The sequence below is a fragment of the Podarcis liolepis genome, assembly GCF_965112155.1.
Source record: "Podarcis liolepis genome assembly, chromosome: 14".
NCBI lineage: Eukaryota > Metazoa > Chordata > Lepidosauria > Squamata > Lacertidae > Podarcis > Podarcis liolepis.
The window spans coordinates 18,542,227-18,560,315 of record NC_139569.1 but is presented as its reverse complement, the minus strand read 5'-3'; the positions used below and the strand labels follow the sequence as shown (position 1 = coordinate 18,560,315).

The window sequence follows — 18,089 nt, the reverse complement described above, 5'->3', positions numbered from 1 at the left end:
AGATCAAGTAGTGATACTGCTGCCAGCCTGAGATTTGGATTATAGAAGCGTTGCATTCATGGACAGTCCAGCACTGTGAAGATTTACCTAAATAAGAAGGAAAGCCTTTCACACTGACTGGAACCTTTCCTTATATTTGCATGGGGTCAAACTATAAATTATGTCAATTGTATCATTGCAATTCTCATCTACTTTTTCACATTTAAAGAGAAGATGCAAGGGGGTGGGGTTGGAACCATGGCACACAATGAGGGGATTTAGCTCTTCCCCTCATACCCCAAGGTATTGATTTCCCCAAGCTGCTAATAGGTTTGGAGAAAGGAAGCTTCATTTGGCACTAAAGGAAAGCTTTCACAATTAGCATCATGTCTGGCTTGGCCAATGATATCACTATGAATTAAGTCCGGCCCAAATAGTGACTGAAATACTATGAATTAAAAAGCAGCCAACCTGAAGGCCTAAAACTATTCCTTCCTAGGAAACTGAAATATTTGTTCAACTTTGGGCTGGGCAGCTTCTTAGGAATTGGCAGTAAATATTTTCTCTCTCTGCCAGGGCAAAGAACTGTGCTACCCTTATGGTACATAAGGTAGCTACAGCAATGTATCTTCCAATGGGGGGAGGCTGAATAAGGCTGCCCCATTTTTGTGACTTTTTGGGTTACTTCTGGGTTTGGGCCGGTGCTTGTATGTGTGGTTGCACACATATTGAATAAGCGTAATCGGTTGCTACCTGTATATTAAAAATAGCTTTAAAGTATACAATTACAAAAATAATAGAGTGGGCCCTGAAGATATACCGTACTTTTCTGTGTATAAGAGTTTTTTACTGGAAAATTATGTTTTAAATAGGGGGTCGTCTTATACATGGGTAGTGCCCAGGGGGCACATGGAATTGGTTGATGGCGCGAGCCAGAGATGGTCTGCAGAGTGTTATTGGTGTCTGCAGCAAGGGATGTTGTTGAGTGGGTGTCGCTGTGACAATTGGGCTGGCAATAGGCTGCTTCTGCTGGTGAGGGGACAGACGCTAGGAGGCTGTTGCGACACATGTGAGTGTTAGCATCGGCCATGTGGGTGAGTGATTTTTGGCAACACCTCCCCTGAAAAAAGCTCAATAACTGTGCAATCCTCCACAAAAAAGCTCCACAACTCTGGGCAATCTCCCCCCATTTTCTTAAATTTTAGTCCCCCAAAATAGGGGTCATCTTATACATGGGGGCATGTTATACACAGAAAAGTACGGTACATCTCAGATTGAGCCTGGGGATTTTTAATCAATGGCTGTAAGTTGCTTTTTTTCTATAAACAAAAGTAATCGGGTTGTCTTGTCAAACAGGGTTTTAATAGAAATGACAACATAAAACAAAATCTTGATTTTACATTCTAAGAATATATGGGAACTGTTGTAAGTCTTGTGGGAGTTTGCCAATGCAGGTGTGCAACTTAAAGGCTCTTCTTTGGAAATAAATGTTTTAACATGTTTATTGGGGGATACTGTGGTAGGCTAAGTGCCCAGAATGTTCCAGAAGCATAGACTGTTCCTGGGCTGAACAGGAAGCAAATTTTCATTAACAGTTGGCAATCTGGAACTCAGGGTTGGCAGCCTGTGTCTAGATGACGACATGTGCCCTTAGCCTACCTTCATGTGACTGGAGCAGTGGGGAAGGGGATTATCAAAAGAGAAATGGCCTTGCCTACTTTCAGCTGTGGTTCCATCTACCACTGGCTTGTGTCCATCAACAGATTGCCTTCAATAGAATGCAGTCCCCACCCTTGTTATAACTTATTTTGAGAGCTGAGCTAGCTGTAGATACTAGATCAGGGGTAGCCAACATGGTGCTTCCCCAGATACTGTTTGACCTCATCTCCAGCCAGTGTAAGCTATGGTCAGGGAAGATGGGAGGTGTGGTTCCACAGCAGCTGGAGGGCACCACACTGGCAACTTGCGCACTAAATAGTTGGAGGATATTAAAATAGGAGTGTGTCGCCAACTATACTGGCGAGACACAGGACAGAGTTTTCTGGAGTTAGGGCTGCATCCCAGTAGTACTTGGTTGGTTGGCATCCATCTGTCTCTAGACCAGTGTTTCCCAACCTTTTTTGGGCAAAGGCACACTTGTTTCATGAAAAAAATCTCGAGGCACACCACCATTACAGCCCCGTGACGTCAGCGCGCAGCGTCACGCCGGGAGGGACGCACGAAAGTGTAAGTTTCAATTTTTCCCCTCCCCCTTGCCTTCCTTCTGTGCCAACCGCCAAAAAGCCAAGAAAAAAGCCAAGACTTTAGGGCAGCAGGTCGACACGGAAGAAGCTCCTACCTAAGGACAGGTGCGACAGCCGTGTCCTCTTCTGCCACACTTGGCAGCCCTGCCTCACGGTCGTGACTCCCACCCTGATTTCTCCCCACAGGTCGAGCGGCACAGGCAGCCCAATGTGTCCAGCCCAGACACAAGCCCCGCTTCCCCACTCTAGATCCTGAATGCGACCAAGTGCTCTGGACTCCCGAGCAGGGTGGGAAAGAGGACTCGCATCTGGTAGCCTCCGGGCTCCTCGCCTGCTCGAGGGATGGCATTGCAGGCAAGCTGCCGGCCGTCGCCATCGCCGCCCCCTCATGCGAGTGGACCTGCCCGGAGTGGTGGGCCGGGGGAGGCTCGCTCTCTGTGGGGATGTGGCCCGCACGCGCGGCCCCACTTCCTCCTGCCCAGGGCTGAGCTCCTTACCCGCGATCTCGGTCTCGCGCACGCGGATCCCACTTATTCCGAAGCTCGCGCCACTAGCCGGGGCTCTCACACCGTGCCAGGGCGAGGCGGCGTGGCCCACTGACGTCATCGCGGCTCGCCGCCGCCCTCGACTTCCCTGTTCCCTCCCCTCCCTCGGGTCGCCGTGGTTACCGAGGACTGCAAGCTGCTCGGGCGAGCGTGGGGCATTAAGTGGGAGAAGGAAAATTAAAATTAAAACTCGCCTGAAGGCCGCCTCTCCGGATATCTTTCGAATTTTTTAATTTTTCCCGCGGCACACCAGGTAACGTCTCGCGGCACACTAGTGTGCCGCGGAACACCGGTTGGGAAACACTGCTCTAGACAATGGAGGAGTGCACCTTCGGGGGTGAAGTATAACCTTTGGAGAGTTACAACATGTTTTGTTCCAGCTGGGGCAGATGAAGATAGCCAGTTCATTTTCCTTGAAATAATTTTTCCTCCATGATTCATTCCTTACAGAGAAAATGATATTTTTAGTGTGGGGTGTGTTTGGATCAAGTTAAAGAAATCATATGTAAAAATTAGTTTTTGAAGCAAGCTGTTGAAACGTTTGCTATATATTTCAAAGTCAGACTGCTTATACTTAAAATCTTCAGTTCTTATGCGACCTGATAGGTTTGAAAGCATGTGTCCCTGGAAACAGTGAATCAGTGGGATTTCTTTCTTAAATTAAAGGAAGTGGTGCTTGATCTCATGTGGGGCAGGACCAATTGCCAGCAGTCAGCTTCCTGTTTGAAGTTTGTTAACAATGGACTAATTAATATGCAGATTAAAGCATTGGGAGGAACAGGAAGAAAAGTGACCAGCTGAGACCTTATTAGTGCAATATCCAGGTCTCCAAGGATATTGACACAGATGTGCGGCAGGGAAATGAAATCTCTGTGTCAACACAATTGAATATGTATGAAGTATTTTGGTATACTTGCTAATAACAAAGCTGCCTAGTTAGAAATAGAACCAATTTGACATGCCAATAGCGCTGTCAAGTTATTGTTAAGATGGCAGCAACATGACTATATAGTATGAATTGTTTTTGAGAGTTGAATGCTACCTTTTGGTGGTGGATATGGCTGTGGCGGGAAGATAAATAGCATTTCTATGCACTCTGACACTCGTCATGGTGTCCTGTTGTGCCAGAAGTAGTTTAGTCATGCTGGCCACGTGACCCGGAAAGCTGTCTGTGGACAAACATTGACTTCCTCAGCCTGAAAAGAGAGATGAGCACTGCACCCCATAGTCACCTTTGACTGGACTTAACCATTCAGGGATCCTTTACCTTTACCTTATGGTTGTATGTCCTGTTGCTTGCATACCAAAACTGTAATGCAAAGCTGTAATGTGCAGATCTTGGCCACAATCAGATGCATCCTCTGAAATTAAGCTTCAAAATGCAGATATCAGACTCTGTTGAGGTCCATGTCCCTATGATCCACCAACAGGTTCTCTGGTCAGTTGCCGCTGTTAGCTCAAAATCTAGATTTTTTTGGGTGGCATTCAACTAATGAGTAGACCCATTGAAATGAATGAACATGATTGAGTTAGGTCCATTAATTTCAGTGGGTCTAGTCTGAATGTAACATACCTGAATGCCACTCCTGGCCATCACATTTCAGTAATAATACCTAGACAAAATACACTGTACTCAAAGTGAGGGTACAAATCTTAAGTGGATGAATGCAACATCAGGTTGAGGGGGGGAAAGGTAAACAATTGGTAGGGTGTATGTGTTTTACAATCAAGTGGTATATAAATTTTGTTGTAGTAGTTTTTAAATTTAACATTATGCTAAATATGGTGAAGAAATTGTATTTAACTTGAAGTAGGTCAGTTTGACAAACAACTCTTGGTTCCTCATTCCTCACAGCTAACTTTTTTGTGTTGTAAGAGACCTAAATATCCTTGCTACCAGATAAATGATAATTGTCTGTTTACTGCTCTTCTGAGTTGCTTGTTTTGTATATTAAAACTTACTATGCTACCACCACAAGCATCATTCCTCCAAATACTTCGTGTTGTGACAGCTTTTTCTGGTTATGAACATTACATGTCACTGAAATAGTGCTGTTATGCCTGGTTTTTGTGTAATCACACTTCCATTGTTATTATTTACAGGAATCGACTACAAGACCACAACAATCCTGTTAGATGGCAGACGAGTCAAACTGGAGCTCTGGTAAGGTTGAATTGCTGAAATCTTCCCAAAGTATTAAGAGTGCCTACATGACCTTACGCCAAGAAAGAACATGGGTTCATCAATATAATGTTCTTGCAAGCTTAGAAGTGTCTGCCTGGGCTTATCTAGAGACGTTCATAGATACCTACCGTATTTTTCGCCCTATAGGACGCACTTTTTCCCCTCCAAAAATGAAGGGGAAATGTGTGTGCGTCCTATGGGGCGAATGCAGGCTTCAGGAAGCTATCCGCAAGTCTTGCAAGCTCGGAGGGATGTCCCGCGGGCTCGCAAGGCTTGTGGGCAGCAGCCTGCAGCCCCAAAAGCTCGGGGGATAGCGGGGTGGCGAAGCGCCACCACCCCGCTATTCCCCGACCTGATCTGGAGGCTGGCGGGGGGGAGAAGCAAGCTTGCTTCTCCCCCCCCCCCCCCCGCCGCCAGCCCCACAAGCTTGGGGGACAGCGGGGCAAGCTGTCCCTGAAGGCAGAAGAGGGAGACGGAGCGCTCCGTCTCCCTCTTCTAGCTTGGGGATGGCTGCGCAAACCTGAGGGGAAATAAAAAAATTTCCCTTGATTTCCCCCCCAAAAAACCTAGGTGCGTCCTATGGGCCGGTGCATCCTATAGGGCGAAAAATACAGTATTTCATTTAATTATAGCATGCAGATTACATTTTTCTTTATCCCATCCTTCTCTTGTATGGCCTGGCTTCACCAGCTCGGCTTCACAAGCACCATCTCCTCCCTCTTCCTTCTACTGCTGCTACGTGCTGAAAAGAAAACAAGGGGCTTCCAGCATACAACAGGCATAGGCAAACTCGGCCCTCCAGATGTTTTGGGACTACAACTCTCATCATCCCTGACCACTGGTCCTGTTAGGTAGGGATGATAGGAGTTGTAGTCCCAAAACATCTGGAGGGCTGAGTTTGCCTATGCCTGGCATACAACATAATTTAACCTTGCATACAGATTTACAATGTGAATGGAAGACATATGAAGAAAAACAAGGAAGTAAAGGAGGACAGTAGGGGAAGATATGCTAAGTCACTTTTCCCACCTTCAGTTTGTGTGTGTCTGGGCAGATTTTATTTTTTGCCATATTTATTGCCCTGTGGCCTAAGGACAGTTTACCTTTAAACGTTTACATCTGGTCCTGCATGAAAGCATTTTCAAAACAGTCCTGGTTCCTACTTAGTGTTCATTCTAAGAGCATTGGTTTTTGGCCACTTATGGAAATGGCCTCTTACACAAGGAGGATGGTGTGTGAACTTAGTCACAAAGTCTCTACCATAAGAGCATCCAGTGTGGTGCCTACTAGATGTTGTTGGGCAGCATCAGCCCTAGCCAGCGTAGTCTATGGTTGAGGATGACTGCAATTGTAATCCATTGCCCTGGTCTACCACAATGATTACCACTCTCTCCCTGACATTATGCTATTTGCAACAGGATAAATGGAACAAGCTTCTAGTTTGTGTAGTGACGGGTGTATAAGAAAAGTGCCAGCAAAATCTGACCCTTTAGATATTTAGTAATGCCTCAATTGCACCAAAAATCTGATCTCCCTGGGAAATCCGATGCAGGGGAATGAGGGTGGTGAGGCTTCCAGCTGTTTGTCATGCACCCCTCCCAGGTCATTGGACACAGCAGAGACCAACACACTGCAACATGTTCTATGACTAACCTGACCGCAGCTTGCACTTATGTAGGCACTTGCTTAGGTCAGCACAGCACTCCTCATAGCATCACAGATGTCTGGTGATGCCCCTTGGTGTGCTGTAATGCTTAAATAGATGAGAAGGCATGGCTTAAATCTACACACAAGCTCTGAGGCAGCTGGTGTCCTTAACACACCCTATGTTTGTTTACTACAGAACACGTTGTACTCCTAAACAGAGTTGTAAGAATTCCTCAGTGTAATGTCAGCCTCTGGAGTAGCCATTGAATGCTGAACTCAAACATATCTTCTCCAGCCAAAATTTTTCCTTTGTTTGTTTTCATAGCAGCTTTTTAAATGAAGAGCTAAGAATTCTCTCTACGGCTAGGCAGTACTGAAGGACTGCTTCCAACACTGTGTATGTGGAAGTTGGGTGACAGAGAGTCCACCAACTTGCCATATTCATTAAAGATAACCTTGCAGGTGCATTTTTGTGGGTTAATAATGTTTTCTGAGCCCACACCCCCATCCATACCAATCATTTGTAGCACTTCTTAAATCTTCAAGAGAATATGTTCTCACTCACCTAACAAAAAGTTAACTGAACTTTCATGTAGACAGGCCTATGCAGTTGTTGTTTTTTTAAAAAAACAAAAACGTGAACATTTTAATGATTGTTCTGTAGTGCTCCTAATGGAGGGATTTCTTATTTTGCTGCAGACTCCCTGATGCTTTCTGAAAGGGTGGTATATAAATACTTTTATAAATAAATAAATTCACATTTGCATTTGACAGTAATTTGTAATCACTGTAGATCAGTACATAAAAGGCTCTTGGCGGGAAGCACATCTGGCATAACTTTTTTTGTAAAAAAGTGTAATTGCAGAGAGAAAAATGAGAGGGGCAGGCAAACTTTTCACTGGAAGAGGTTTATAAAGCTGAAGTGTCCTGATGAAAAAAGCCTTCACCTTTGCACCCCACCCACCTAACCACCAAAGGCGAGACATAGCTCAGCCATTATTTTAGAATGGGCAGTTTTGAATGAGAGGGTGTGTTTTGTTGTTGTCTAGGTTGTTGTTGTCACTAAAAAGGGGGGTTGGTGCTAGTAACTTTACAAAGGCCACCTGGTGAAACCATGACAGTTAGAACTTGAGCCTTGGTCTCTCTCATCTAACTCTCTCTAGTGGAACATATTGACAATCCTCATGTTGAACAGTCAAATCCTGTCTCCAGTGGTAGGAAGCTGGAACATAATACCAATGAGCATCTAGTCCATCTATAGCAGGGACGGCCAACTTCCAAGAGACTGTGATCTACTCACACAATTAAAAACTGGCAGTGATCTACCTCTTTGGGGGGGGGGGGTTCAAGTGAAAGTTTTTGAGCTTATTTTAGGGAGAAAAATCCCATGGGGGGGGCAGGTCGAAGAAATAAATAAAAATAGGAGCTCACCAAGAGATTGCTAATGAAACGGTCAGCCTCACAGCGAGAGCTCTGTCTTCCAGTATAGTGATCTAGAGGGCAAGGCAAGGGGACAGGGCTGGATGGAGGAGCCCACGATCTACCAAAACATCCCAGGAATCGAACAGTAGATCACGATCGACCTGTTGGACATTCCATATCTATAGTATATGTATGTAGCATGTATGTCTCTACCTACCCATTGATAGGTCATAGGAAGTGGGAACTGCTATGATGAATTTGCACACAAAGGCAGCCTGCTGGAGGGCTTGCAAAATGGATTTTAAATACATAGTCATTGTCTTTGAAGCATTCAAAGTGAGGGCAGCTGGTGTTGAGCAGGACCTGGAAGTGTCTGCTGTAGCTTCTGTTGTGGTTGAATTCTGCCAGTAGCAGCCTCCAAGAACTGAAAACAATGAGCTGCATCAGTAGATAAAATGGGAGTAATGAACTTGTACCCAGCTTGAGAGTATGGATGTTCTGGATTGATAAATAAAGCTGTAAAAAAAAAATTTAGTTGTCAGATGCTAACATGTAATCTATATTCCTAAACAACCAGTCATTTGGGATATCTTTTGTATGTGTACTTGCATGGAAAAGATAATATGCACTCTTACTAGTGTTTATTAACATGTATGGTAAAATTTTCTTGTGTATATTCTTCTGCAGGAAATATATTTGTGGGTACACAAGACTGGAATAAGTTAGAATGTTCTTTTTAGGCGTGGAGTATGAGAGTGCACTCTACACAAATCCATATGTGAAGCACAGCATTTTGGGGAGAAAAATAATGACTTTTGTACAATATCCTCTTGTATAGTATGTAGTTCCAATTTTAACCAACAGATCACTGAATGGAATGGTTTTGTTATTAGCTAAGGATTCAATGAAAGGGTTGGGAAGGTGGAATGGGGAGGTCTGAAAGCCATCTACTTTTTTCCCTCTTTCATTGTAGGGACACATCAGGCCAAGGGAGGTTCTGTACAATTTTTCGGTCATACTCCAGGGGAGCTCAGGTGAGTACAGTCAGCAGTGCTGCTTAGCTTTTGTTACTTGACTCCAGGCAAAAGTGCCACCTGCAGTCATTGCTTATCAGTTTGTTAATGTCTAGAAGTGAGCCAGGAGGAACCAGTGATTGTGTTTGGGACAGCCCTCACAATGCATCCATATTGGTTTAGGCCAAGGGTGGTGCCCTCTAATTCCCATAAGCCTCAGTCAACAGAGTCAATGGGCTGATGGGAGTTGTAGACCAAAACATCTGGAGGGCACCATGTTGGCTACTCCTGGCTTAGGCTACAGAACGATGGCTGTGCTGAAACTAGAGTCTTGCCATGGGGGGGGAGCATTTCTATTTCTCTTCCACTATTTCTTCCACTTCAGACTGGGAATTCAGCTTGTGGCCTGGGTCCTAACTTATCACTGAAAACATCCAGCTTTCTGAAACATTCCTCTTGTATTTCTTTACACACACACACACACACACACACACACACACACCAAAATTTTTTGTTATAGTCTATAGGTCAGGTGTGGTGTTGGAGGGAGCCTTCAGTAGCCTGGTAAAAGAATGGTTCTCAGAATTCCTAATCATATGACTAGAAATGGGTAGAATACTTTGAAAACCTTACAGTAGAAGTGAATTACATGGCAAAAAGGCAGGAAAAGAGCACACAGTTGGGTGTGAAGTCACTATTGACCAACTTTAGGAAAATACCTTCTGCAAGTAAGCAACTTTGATTTATTTTTTTTAATTTGAACATTTGGTGTTCTGTTTCATACAGGGAATCCTCTTGGTCTACGACATTACCAATCGCTGGTCTTTTGATGGAATAGACAGATGGATCAAGGAAATTGATGAGGTAAGAATGACAAAGACTGCATTAGACTTCCATAAACTTGGTCTTTTTATCTTTGTTCATCTACAAATCTGGTTCAGGGAGTGTCAGAATTTTTGGTTTCCTGTTAGGACCTTATACTGTATTGAAGCAAACTGTCAGTTAGGTACTATTGCATCCTGCTGCAGGCTGAAATGCTTCTATAACCTTCTATTGAGACCAAACACCTAAGTAAAAATCCCTGCACTAAGAAAACTCATATCCAGGTGGAGTCTAGGTTAGAATCTTTCTCCTTTGACAGGTGTTAGCCACATGGGATCATTATAATGAGAGGTTATGGGTTGCAGCCTCACCTGCTTGTCAAAGTTAGCCCATGGAGGGGTGGGAAGATTTTGGGATTCTGCTCCCAAACAGATCCACTTCCCAGTCCTGCCCAAGTGCACAAATTCTCTTATGTGCAGGGATTTTTATATGGCAGAGCAATTATTCATATAAACCCTGGCCTGTAGTCTGGAGTAGGATAGCCCAGACACAGGTTTACTACTTCAGAAAGGCCTAACATAGTTATCAGAAAATGTTATCTGTTAATTGCCAAGCATTAAGAGGAAAATATGTTAGTACACTTAACACTAGAATGTAGAAGGGATGGAAGGTGTGGGCAGATACTGGGATTTGCCAAGCTTAAACCAGTTTCTAGTACCCATTTCCTCCTTGGAAAGCCAGCAGTGTACTAGACTTAGCCTTCTCTAGATGCCAGCTTCTTCTATTGGACCCTGTGCCATGTCCAGGTTAGGAGCACAGAACCTGGCCTGAAAAATAAAAGCACAGCATTGTCTTGTAAATGAGAAGTGCCAAATAGGTATTTTGCTCCCAAAGGAAAAGGGTTGGAACATGAGCTTGGGCTGGCATGGAAGTGCGTATGTTCAGTGATTTGTTTTTCTCTCTAAAGCATGCTCCTGGTGTACCCCGCATCTTGGTTGGCAACCGGCTTCATCTGGCCTTTAAACGGCAAGTGCCAACAGAGCAAGCCCGCTCCTATGCAGAGAAAAATTGCATGACGTTCTTTGAGGTCAGCCCATTGTGCAACTTCAACGTAATTGAGTCCTTCACGGAGCTGTCTCGTATTGTGCTGATGAGGCATGGCATGGAGAAGATCTGGAGGCCCAACAGAGGTGAGCAAGCACCCACACCATTGTTCCTGCCATGCATTAAGACAGGAATAGATGTTCCAGTTGTCAGTCTTCCTTCTAGGATTTGGTGTTTGGTACACATGGCATTTCCACTACTGCTCTTTGAATTCAGCTACGGTAATTTGCCTCAATGTCATGTGTGACGTCTCTCATGTAAGTTACTGTGACTTAGCTTGCTTAATGATGATTTGCTCATATTAGTACAAATAGGGGAAATCTCACTCTGCAAAAACAATAAAACATCTGAAACAGACCTTATTTAGATATGAAACAAAAATGGAGCTCTATGTGCCTTGAGTCTTCTCCTCTAGAGACAATACCTGCCTATCTTCTTCTTCACTGAGCCCTGTGAATTTATTGAACTTGCTTTATGCCCCAACATACCACCCTGACTTGGGGTTCTCTCCATTGATGTCATTATCCTCCTTGTATATAGAAAAGAAACTGATTAAAAATAGCTTTTTGCATGCAGCACTGAACCAACTAGGCCAATTTTTATATCTCCCATAGCTGTGAAAATAGGATTGAAAAGGCTTGGATGTTGCAGGCTTGATCTTTTTATTAGAGTATCAACTTTCCCACTCCAGATTTGATTTCTTAAACAAACTTTATAGCATAAGCTAGCCAGCATTCAGTGAGTTGTTAATTTTCCGTTTTATCAATTGACACTAAAATTTCATGTTTTCTTGAGACCTCTATTTGACTTTTCTCAAAGTAGTTCAGTCATGGGAATCTGTCCAGCATCTTCCACGGTAGTGACCAATGCAACTAATTTATTCAGCTTGTTTGGATCACAGACTTCAGGTCCCCCCGTGCTGACTTTGGGGGTCTTAATATAGAGCATGTGTGATATATTGTTCCATCCTTGTCAATCATTCCCAGCAGCTTGATGTTTGAAGAGGCATTGTGGACAAGGGAATATGAAGAGCAGCCTTACACTGAGCCATTCAAACAGCGCTTGACAAAGCCAGCTTCCTGCTTTCCCTGTGGGGTGCAGTTTTCCTTGTTGTCAGAAGATGGCATGCTATCATTTCTGTGGTGGAGGGATTCTTTGACTCTGTCATAGCTGACCTGCTCAGTTTCAAAAGAGCTCCCCTTCCACCCTCACATGCAAGGCTGGCAGATAGTTCAGCTTGCAAAAGTCTTCTTTGTCCTCAGGCCTAAGGGCAAATGGAACAAAAGGAAAGTCAAGAGGGCAGAGGTTCTTATCCAAGTCTCCACTAGGAGAAGGGATTGCTGCTAGTTCACATGTATACAGGTATTCTGAGATTCTGGGTAACTGGAGCACAGATGGGGAGGATAGTAACTTCAAGCACTGCTTCACAGCTGACGAGCACAGAAATCTGGTTTAATGTACTTACTTTTTTGGGTAATATCTGTTTGAGTCAGCCTGAGATTTGTGGACTGGGGTTTCATAGCAGATTTCAGTAGCTCTTCCAGCTGCATTCAGGTGAGCGATTTGTTGCTCTGACCCTTTTGGCTCCCTGCGTGAAACTTTGCTAGTGACCTGAACTGTGTCAGGCCCTCAAGTAACAGAACTAGAATGCCTTCCTCTCTTCTCCCCCACCTCCCCCAGCAGTGACCTCATCAAAGCAAATCTGCCCCACCCCAGAGTAGTTGTTCTGCTTTGCAAAGCAGATGTTACAAGATATTGCACACTGCTTAGAAAGAAGCTCGGGGCCACAGGTTCTCATGGGTGTGCGCGAGTTTGCTCATAGGGTCTCAGTCCAGCTGTGGGAAGGGATCAGAGTTCAGGGCTGTTTGCCTCAGGTTGCCAGGGCTTGTATACTTGTCAAATCGGAATGTGCTCTGTTCTGAGGCATGCAGCATGTCTGCTCACCTCTAGACCAAGCCTGTCCTCCCTCATTGGATTTTCAGGCAGGGAAGCCCTCTTCCAATTTTAATTGCAGTCTCGAGGGCTTTGTCTGGAAGGGAATTTATATGCAGTGTGTCTTCTGCAGACATGACTTAGCCAGCCAGTCGGCTTTCCCACCAGCCAGTTGTGGGGAGGCATTAATTACTTTGACAATGGCCCAAGAAACCTGATTAACACACAAGAATATGATTTGGGAGAAGATGCGGGTTCATTCCCAGCTCTGAAATTCTGTTGGGCATGTCACTAATTCTCTAGCTTCAGTTTCTTGTCTGGAATGTAGAGAGAAAGTGAGAGAAAGAACTCTGCCTCCCTAGAAGAGTTGTTATTGAATACTGAAACACATATCGGAGGCTATAGGAATGTAGCCATACAAACTGATCAAACAGCCTAAACTCAGTGTTCTGTGCAAAACCTGGGGCTTCTGCTTCCCAATGCTATACTTGGTGTTACTTGGGGCTGCAGAGCCTTGCATAGCCACTGGGATAGTGCGGAGTTCAATATATTAAATGTTTTGAAAATAAAAGCAAGTTTCTAGTCCTCATAGTTGTCAGGAACCATCTTATGGGGAAATTAGCAGTGCCAGCTGGACTGTACAGTTGAACCAGGCAGCTTTTCTTGATGGCATGACTTGATGGTGTCCACTGTGCTGGAAATAGCACACAAGTCAAGCTTTGTACTTCTGGCCAGATTCGTTGGTTCCCTATGTAAACTGATGTCACAGTAAGATCTGGTGTGTGCTATCACAGGGTGAGGAGAGGTATGTGTGTCAAGAGCTGCACTTTCAGGTTATGCAGCTGTGCCCCTACATCAAGATGTCTATCTAATGAATGGGTATATATGATTTTATGCTAAATATTCAAAAAATGTTCAAGGTGGATTACAAACATGAAACAAAAATTCCAATTGATTACTAAGATAAAACCAGGTAAAACAGATTCAGGGGCTGGAGTGAATTAACCAGATCCTGATATTGGAGAAGGGGCTGAAGGATGTCGCTGTGGTGTTGCACTTCTTGAAGTGTTAATTTAGATAGATTGTGGGTTGACTTATTCAGTGGAGCACTTACAAAAGGAAACTGGTAACCAGAAGCGGGCTACACTGATCTCTTGGGCTATTTCCCCTGCAAAGAATGTATGAAAATGTAGCTTGCTGCAGGCAGACCTTTAAAACTACAGGATTTGGGATTTATAAGCTCAGCTCATCCATATACAGGTCCACAATGCTAGCTGAGACTGGGGAAGTGCCTGACACCTGAAGAACTAAACATTTGTTCATGGAAAATGGTATACTCGCACCAGAGCAAATGATACAAGAACTGTCCCAATCGTACATCCTTTCTAATCCTGTATTTCTTTTTTATTGCCTCCCACATCCACAGTGTTCAGCCTGCAAGACCTCTGCTGCCGTGCCATTGTTTCCTGCACGCCCGTCCACCTTATAGACAAGCTGCCCCTTCCCGTCACCATCAAGAGCCACTTGAAGTCCTTCTCCATGGCTAACGGCATGAACGCAGTGATGATGCACGGCCGCTCATACTCCTTGGCCAGCAGCGGAGGCGGGAGCAGCAGCAAAGGCAACAGCTTGAAGCGCTCCAAGTCTATCCGTCCGCCACAGAGCCCACCACAGAACTGCTCGCGTAACAACTGCAAGATCTCTTAGCAAGTCGGCGCTGGGGAGTGTCTCCTCCAGCCACGCCCGCCCACTCGCTGATGTACAGATGTTTACACACACGTAACCCATTCCACTGGGGTCTCTCCTGACGTTCCTCTGTGTCTCTGGCAACAGTGCCTACAGGATTGGCATGGGGCTTGTGGGCTGACGTGAGGTTGGCAAGATCCCACATGGCAAGGGTGTGCTGAGCCAGCCTTCCCAGAATGCAGTAGGTGTGCCCCTCGCCCTGCTCTGAGGGGCAACTGCATGGCTGCCTCAAGGGAATGACTCTCTTCCTCCTGCCAGGGAGGAGATGGGACTCTGTGCTGCAACTTTAACCTTGGGCTCCCAAGTGGATTGCTGGTGCTACAGTGAACGTGACTCTTTTTTAAAAAAAAGGGGGTGAGGAGGCAGGAATTATAGCAACTTCAACCCAGATGGAGTTCTGCCTTTACCCAACAGAAATACCATGATTGGCTGGGGATCCTTAGAAAGCAGGCTGCTTGACATTTTCACTTATTTATAAATATAAAGAGATTCTCACTACTTTTTTTTTTCTTAGTTCTCCTCCATTCCTGCCTTTTTTTAAAGAGAAGGACATCAGGGGGGAAATGTTGTGCCGCCTTGTAAATAGAAGTACTGAGCCTTGAACCCTAGGGCTAATTGAAGTAGGAGGGGGGTCGACGGGGGTCAAGGAGCAAAATGATCAAACACTCTGAGAATTGTATAAGACTCACAGGGTTGCTGTCATTATTTTTTTAATTCTGTTTGTGAAAGGAGGTAGGGATTTGTTCCTCCCTTTTCTTTTTGACTTAAATTTTCCAGACATTCCTGGTAACAAGTGCATGGCTTAAATGGACAGCAAGGGCAGGGTTCTGAATCACACTGCTGTGTTTGTGGGGATGGGGTGGGGGGGAAAGAATGAGGGTGGGGGAGTCCTGACTACATCTGGAATTGGTTAATGACTGATCAAGCCATCCCTGCCTCCCAGGAGGCTTAAGGCAAAAGGTTAGACTGTACCAAATCTCAAAAAGATCATGGCGGGGGGAGGGTGGCGGCGGGGGGAGACGATCATCAGTAAATGCTGCTCTTTTATGGCTGTTCATAATTACTGGGTTGTGTGAGGCATGGGGAGATCTGGGGCTCCTGAATAAATCCTCTCCTGCAGCATGTTCTCTGGCTGAGCAGAAATCCTCGCATGTTACTGCGCTTTTGCTTTTGTAGTCAGCTGCTTGCTTTTGATGCTCTCTAGCCCTGTGGTGTTGTCAATCCTGTTCATACAGCTTCTCTGAACTACAGAGTTGCTCAGGGAGCCCAAACGGTCTTAGAAATCCAGGGCATACCACCCCACCCCCGTTAACACCTTTTCACTTTTCAAAAATCAATATATTCACCAGAATTGTACACAGATAGTAAAAGCCTCTCTTACAGCATGCATAAGAGTATTAAGATTGGTGGGGTAAGGTGGGAGAGGTGGAATACTGAGAAATTAGTTGCAGCTTCCGTGGCTCTTTCCTTTGTGCACTGCCCTGCTCTCTGTTCACTTAGAGTACCCTTTGCTGCCACAAATGCACATTGGGCTGTTGCTTTAGCTTTGGCTGGAGTTGAAAGTAAGCTCATTGGATGTTTGGGGAATATCTTCCAGCCTGTCTTAAGCTAAAAGGAGAGGCTGGTTTGATGGGAAATGAAGCAGAAGTGTGCAGAGGGTGAAGCTACAGTCACCTGTTGGCTTTATTGATAGAGCCTATGAATTGCATTCTGGAATCTTTGATTTATTCACCTCCTTCACCATCTAGTTCTCTCTCTCCCCCACCCCCACCCCCGCCAAATTTATCTCAATCTATCTCTCCCTGGTGAATGTCTCCTCCCAGGTGGCTTTCCTCAATACCACCCACCATCCTGCCCAGGACCGGCCACTTAACCTTATTGCAGATTGGAAAGGGTAGTATGATGCTGCTGGTTGCTTGTCATGCAGCTGACTAACCCATTCTGTTCAGGAACTTTGACAGGAGCCTAGCTGGCAGAGCTGCAGCTTATTGGCTGCTCCAAGATGGCTTGGCACTAGGGGTGAGCCAAGCCCCGCTGCTGGCATGAGCTCAAAGAGGGCGGCGGGGACAGGTCAAGGGCAGGGGAAAGCCTTTAGCGGCATCTCATCGGGCTATGAACAAAGCCAGAGCCAAATCCAGGGCAGGAGCATGGAAGCTTGGAGATTTACAGGGCATGTCGGCATAGCCACGACCACCTGTTGCCGCTTGCTCTAAATGGAGTGGGAGACAATCACTGACTCAACAGCCTGGCATTCTGGGGATGTGCAGTGAACAGGTGATCTAGGAGGCAGCCTGGACACAGCCATCTTTCCACCCTTGGTTTTAAAATAGCTACTTCCCAAAAGAGCTATAGAATGTGCATTGTTTTTCTGAAGAATTGCAGGGAGTGCCCCCCCATGCCCCCACCCCTGCTTGGCAGGCTGTAAATCCTCCTTATTGTGTCTCCAGCATCTGATATCACTTGTACATAATCTGCTGGGACAGGGTGGCCATGGAGCTTTTCTTACCAGAGTAGAAGAGTTCAACTACCTGCACTTGTTCTTTCTTACTTGTACATGCATAATTTTCAGTCTCACCTAAATGCCTGTCTTTAATTTTCCCTTCTTTTTTTAAAAATCATGGCAAATTCTGTGGAATGAGACTCTTTGGAATGTCTGTCAATCAAAGCTGAACTTGTACCTTATTTTATTAATGTTCAACTCAAAGAATGTGATCTGATATCAAACACTAGAAACTAGCTGCTCTCCCACACACATACCATTCCTCTGTTTTTAATTCCTTTGTACAGTAAACGTTGTTAAACTGATGGTTTTTATATAAATTAAAAAAATTATCTTGTTTTAAAACCACCCTGCAGGCTTTGGAAGTTGTCATTGACAAGCAAGTGAGCTCTTTAAAGGGGTGTTGCTGAAGGACAGTGGGAGGGCAGCAGAGAAGTGGGGGAGGCTGGGCAGGATGGATTTAAGGGGATTAAGGGGGCTTGTGGCTCTGGGATATTCCCAGGAGGAATGGTGGAAAGCACTTTGCTAACTGCCTCGTTTGAAATGAACAGGCATTTGGCCATGGACTGAAGGCTTGGATCAAAGCGGAATGCTTTCTTCACACTTGCATGACTTGAGAGAATCTCTATTCTGTGCCAAGGGCATGGATGTTTGCACACCAGCCCATGGATCCCTTCTGGAGTCTTTAACCGTGCTTATTTTAATTTTTTTAAGAAAAGAACTTGTTAGCATTGCAAAAAAATAAATAGAACTGGCCTTGGTACAATTTGATGGCATTCAGACAGTGAAATCCTGGCTTAAGAAGCCAGGATACTTAAACACACCATGCGTCCACTTCATATACAGCTCACGTACACTACATATAGATGAGCAAGGAAACGAGCCAGGAAGCCACTGTTAACCATGGTTTCCCATTATGCCCAAACCAGGAAACAATGGTTAATGGCTTCC

The 18,089-nt window shown here is 45.0% G+C and overlaps 1 protein-coding gene across 2 annotated transcripts in view; it reads left to right on the top strand.

Moving 5' to 3' along the window:
* Positions 1-17,486, top strand: part of RAB40C (RAB40C, member RAS oncogene family) — a gene marked incomplete at its 5' end in the record, with an annotated part of 38,900 nt that extends 21,414 nt beyond the window's left edge. The window contains 6 exons of one of the 2 annotated variants that reach the window (XR_014518844.1): positions 4,871-4,931; positions 8,995-9,055; positions 9,821-9,898; positions 10,824-11,046; positions 14,319-16,193; positions 16,259-17,486. Coding sequence is in view for 1 of the 2 variants with exons in the window: in XM_083473872.1 (XP_083329998.1) it covers positions 4,871-4,931; positions 8,995-9,055; positions 9,821-9,898; positions 10,824-11,046; positions 14,319-14,599 (704 nt within the window). Of the gene's footprint in view, positions 1-4,870; positions 4,932-8,994; positions 9,056-9,820; positions 9,899-10,823; positions 11,047-14,318 lie in introns of both variants that reach the window. The other variant, XM_083473872.1, reaches the window with a different exon arrangement.
* Between the last annotated feature and the right edge of the window lie 603 nt (positions 17,487-18,089).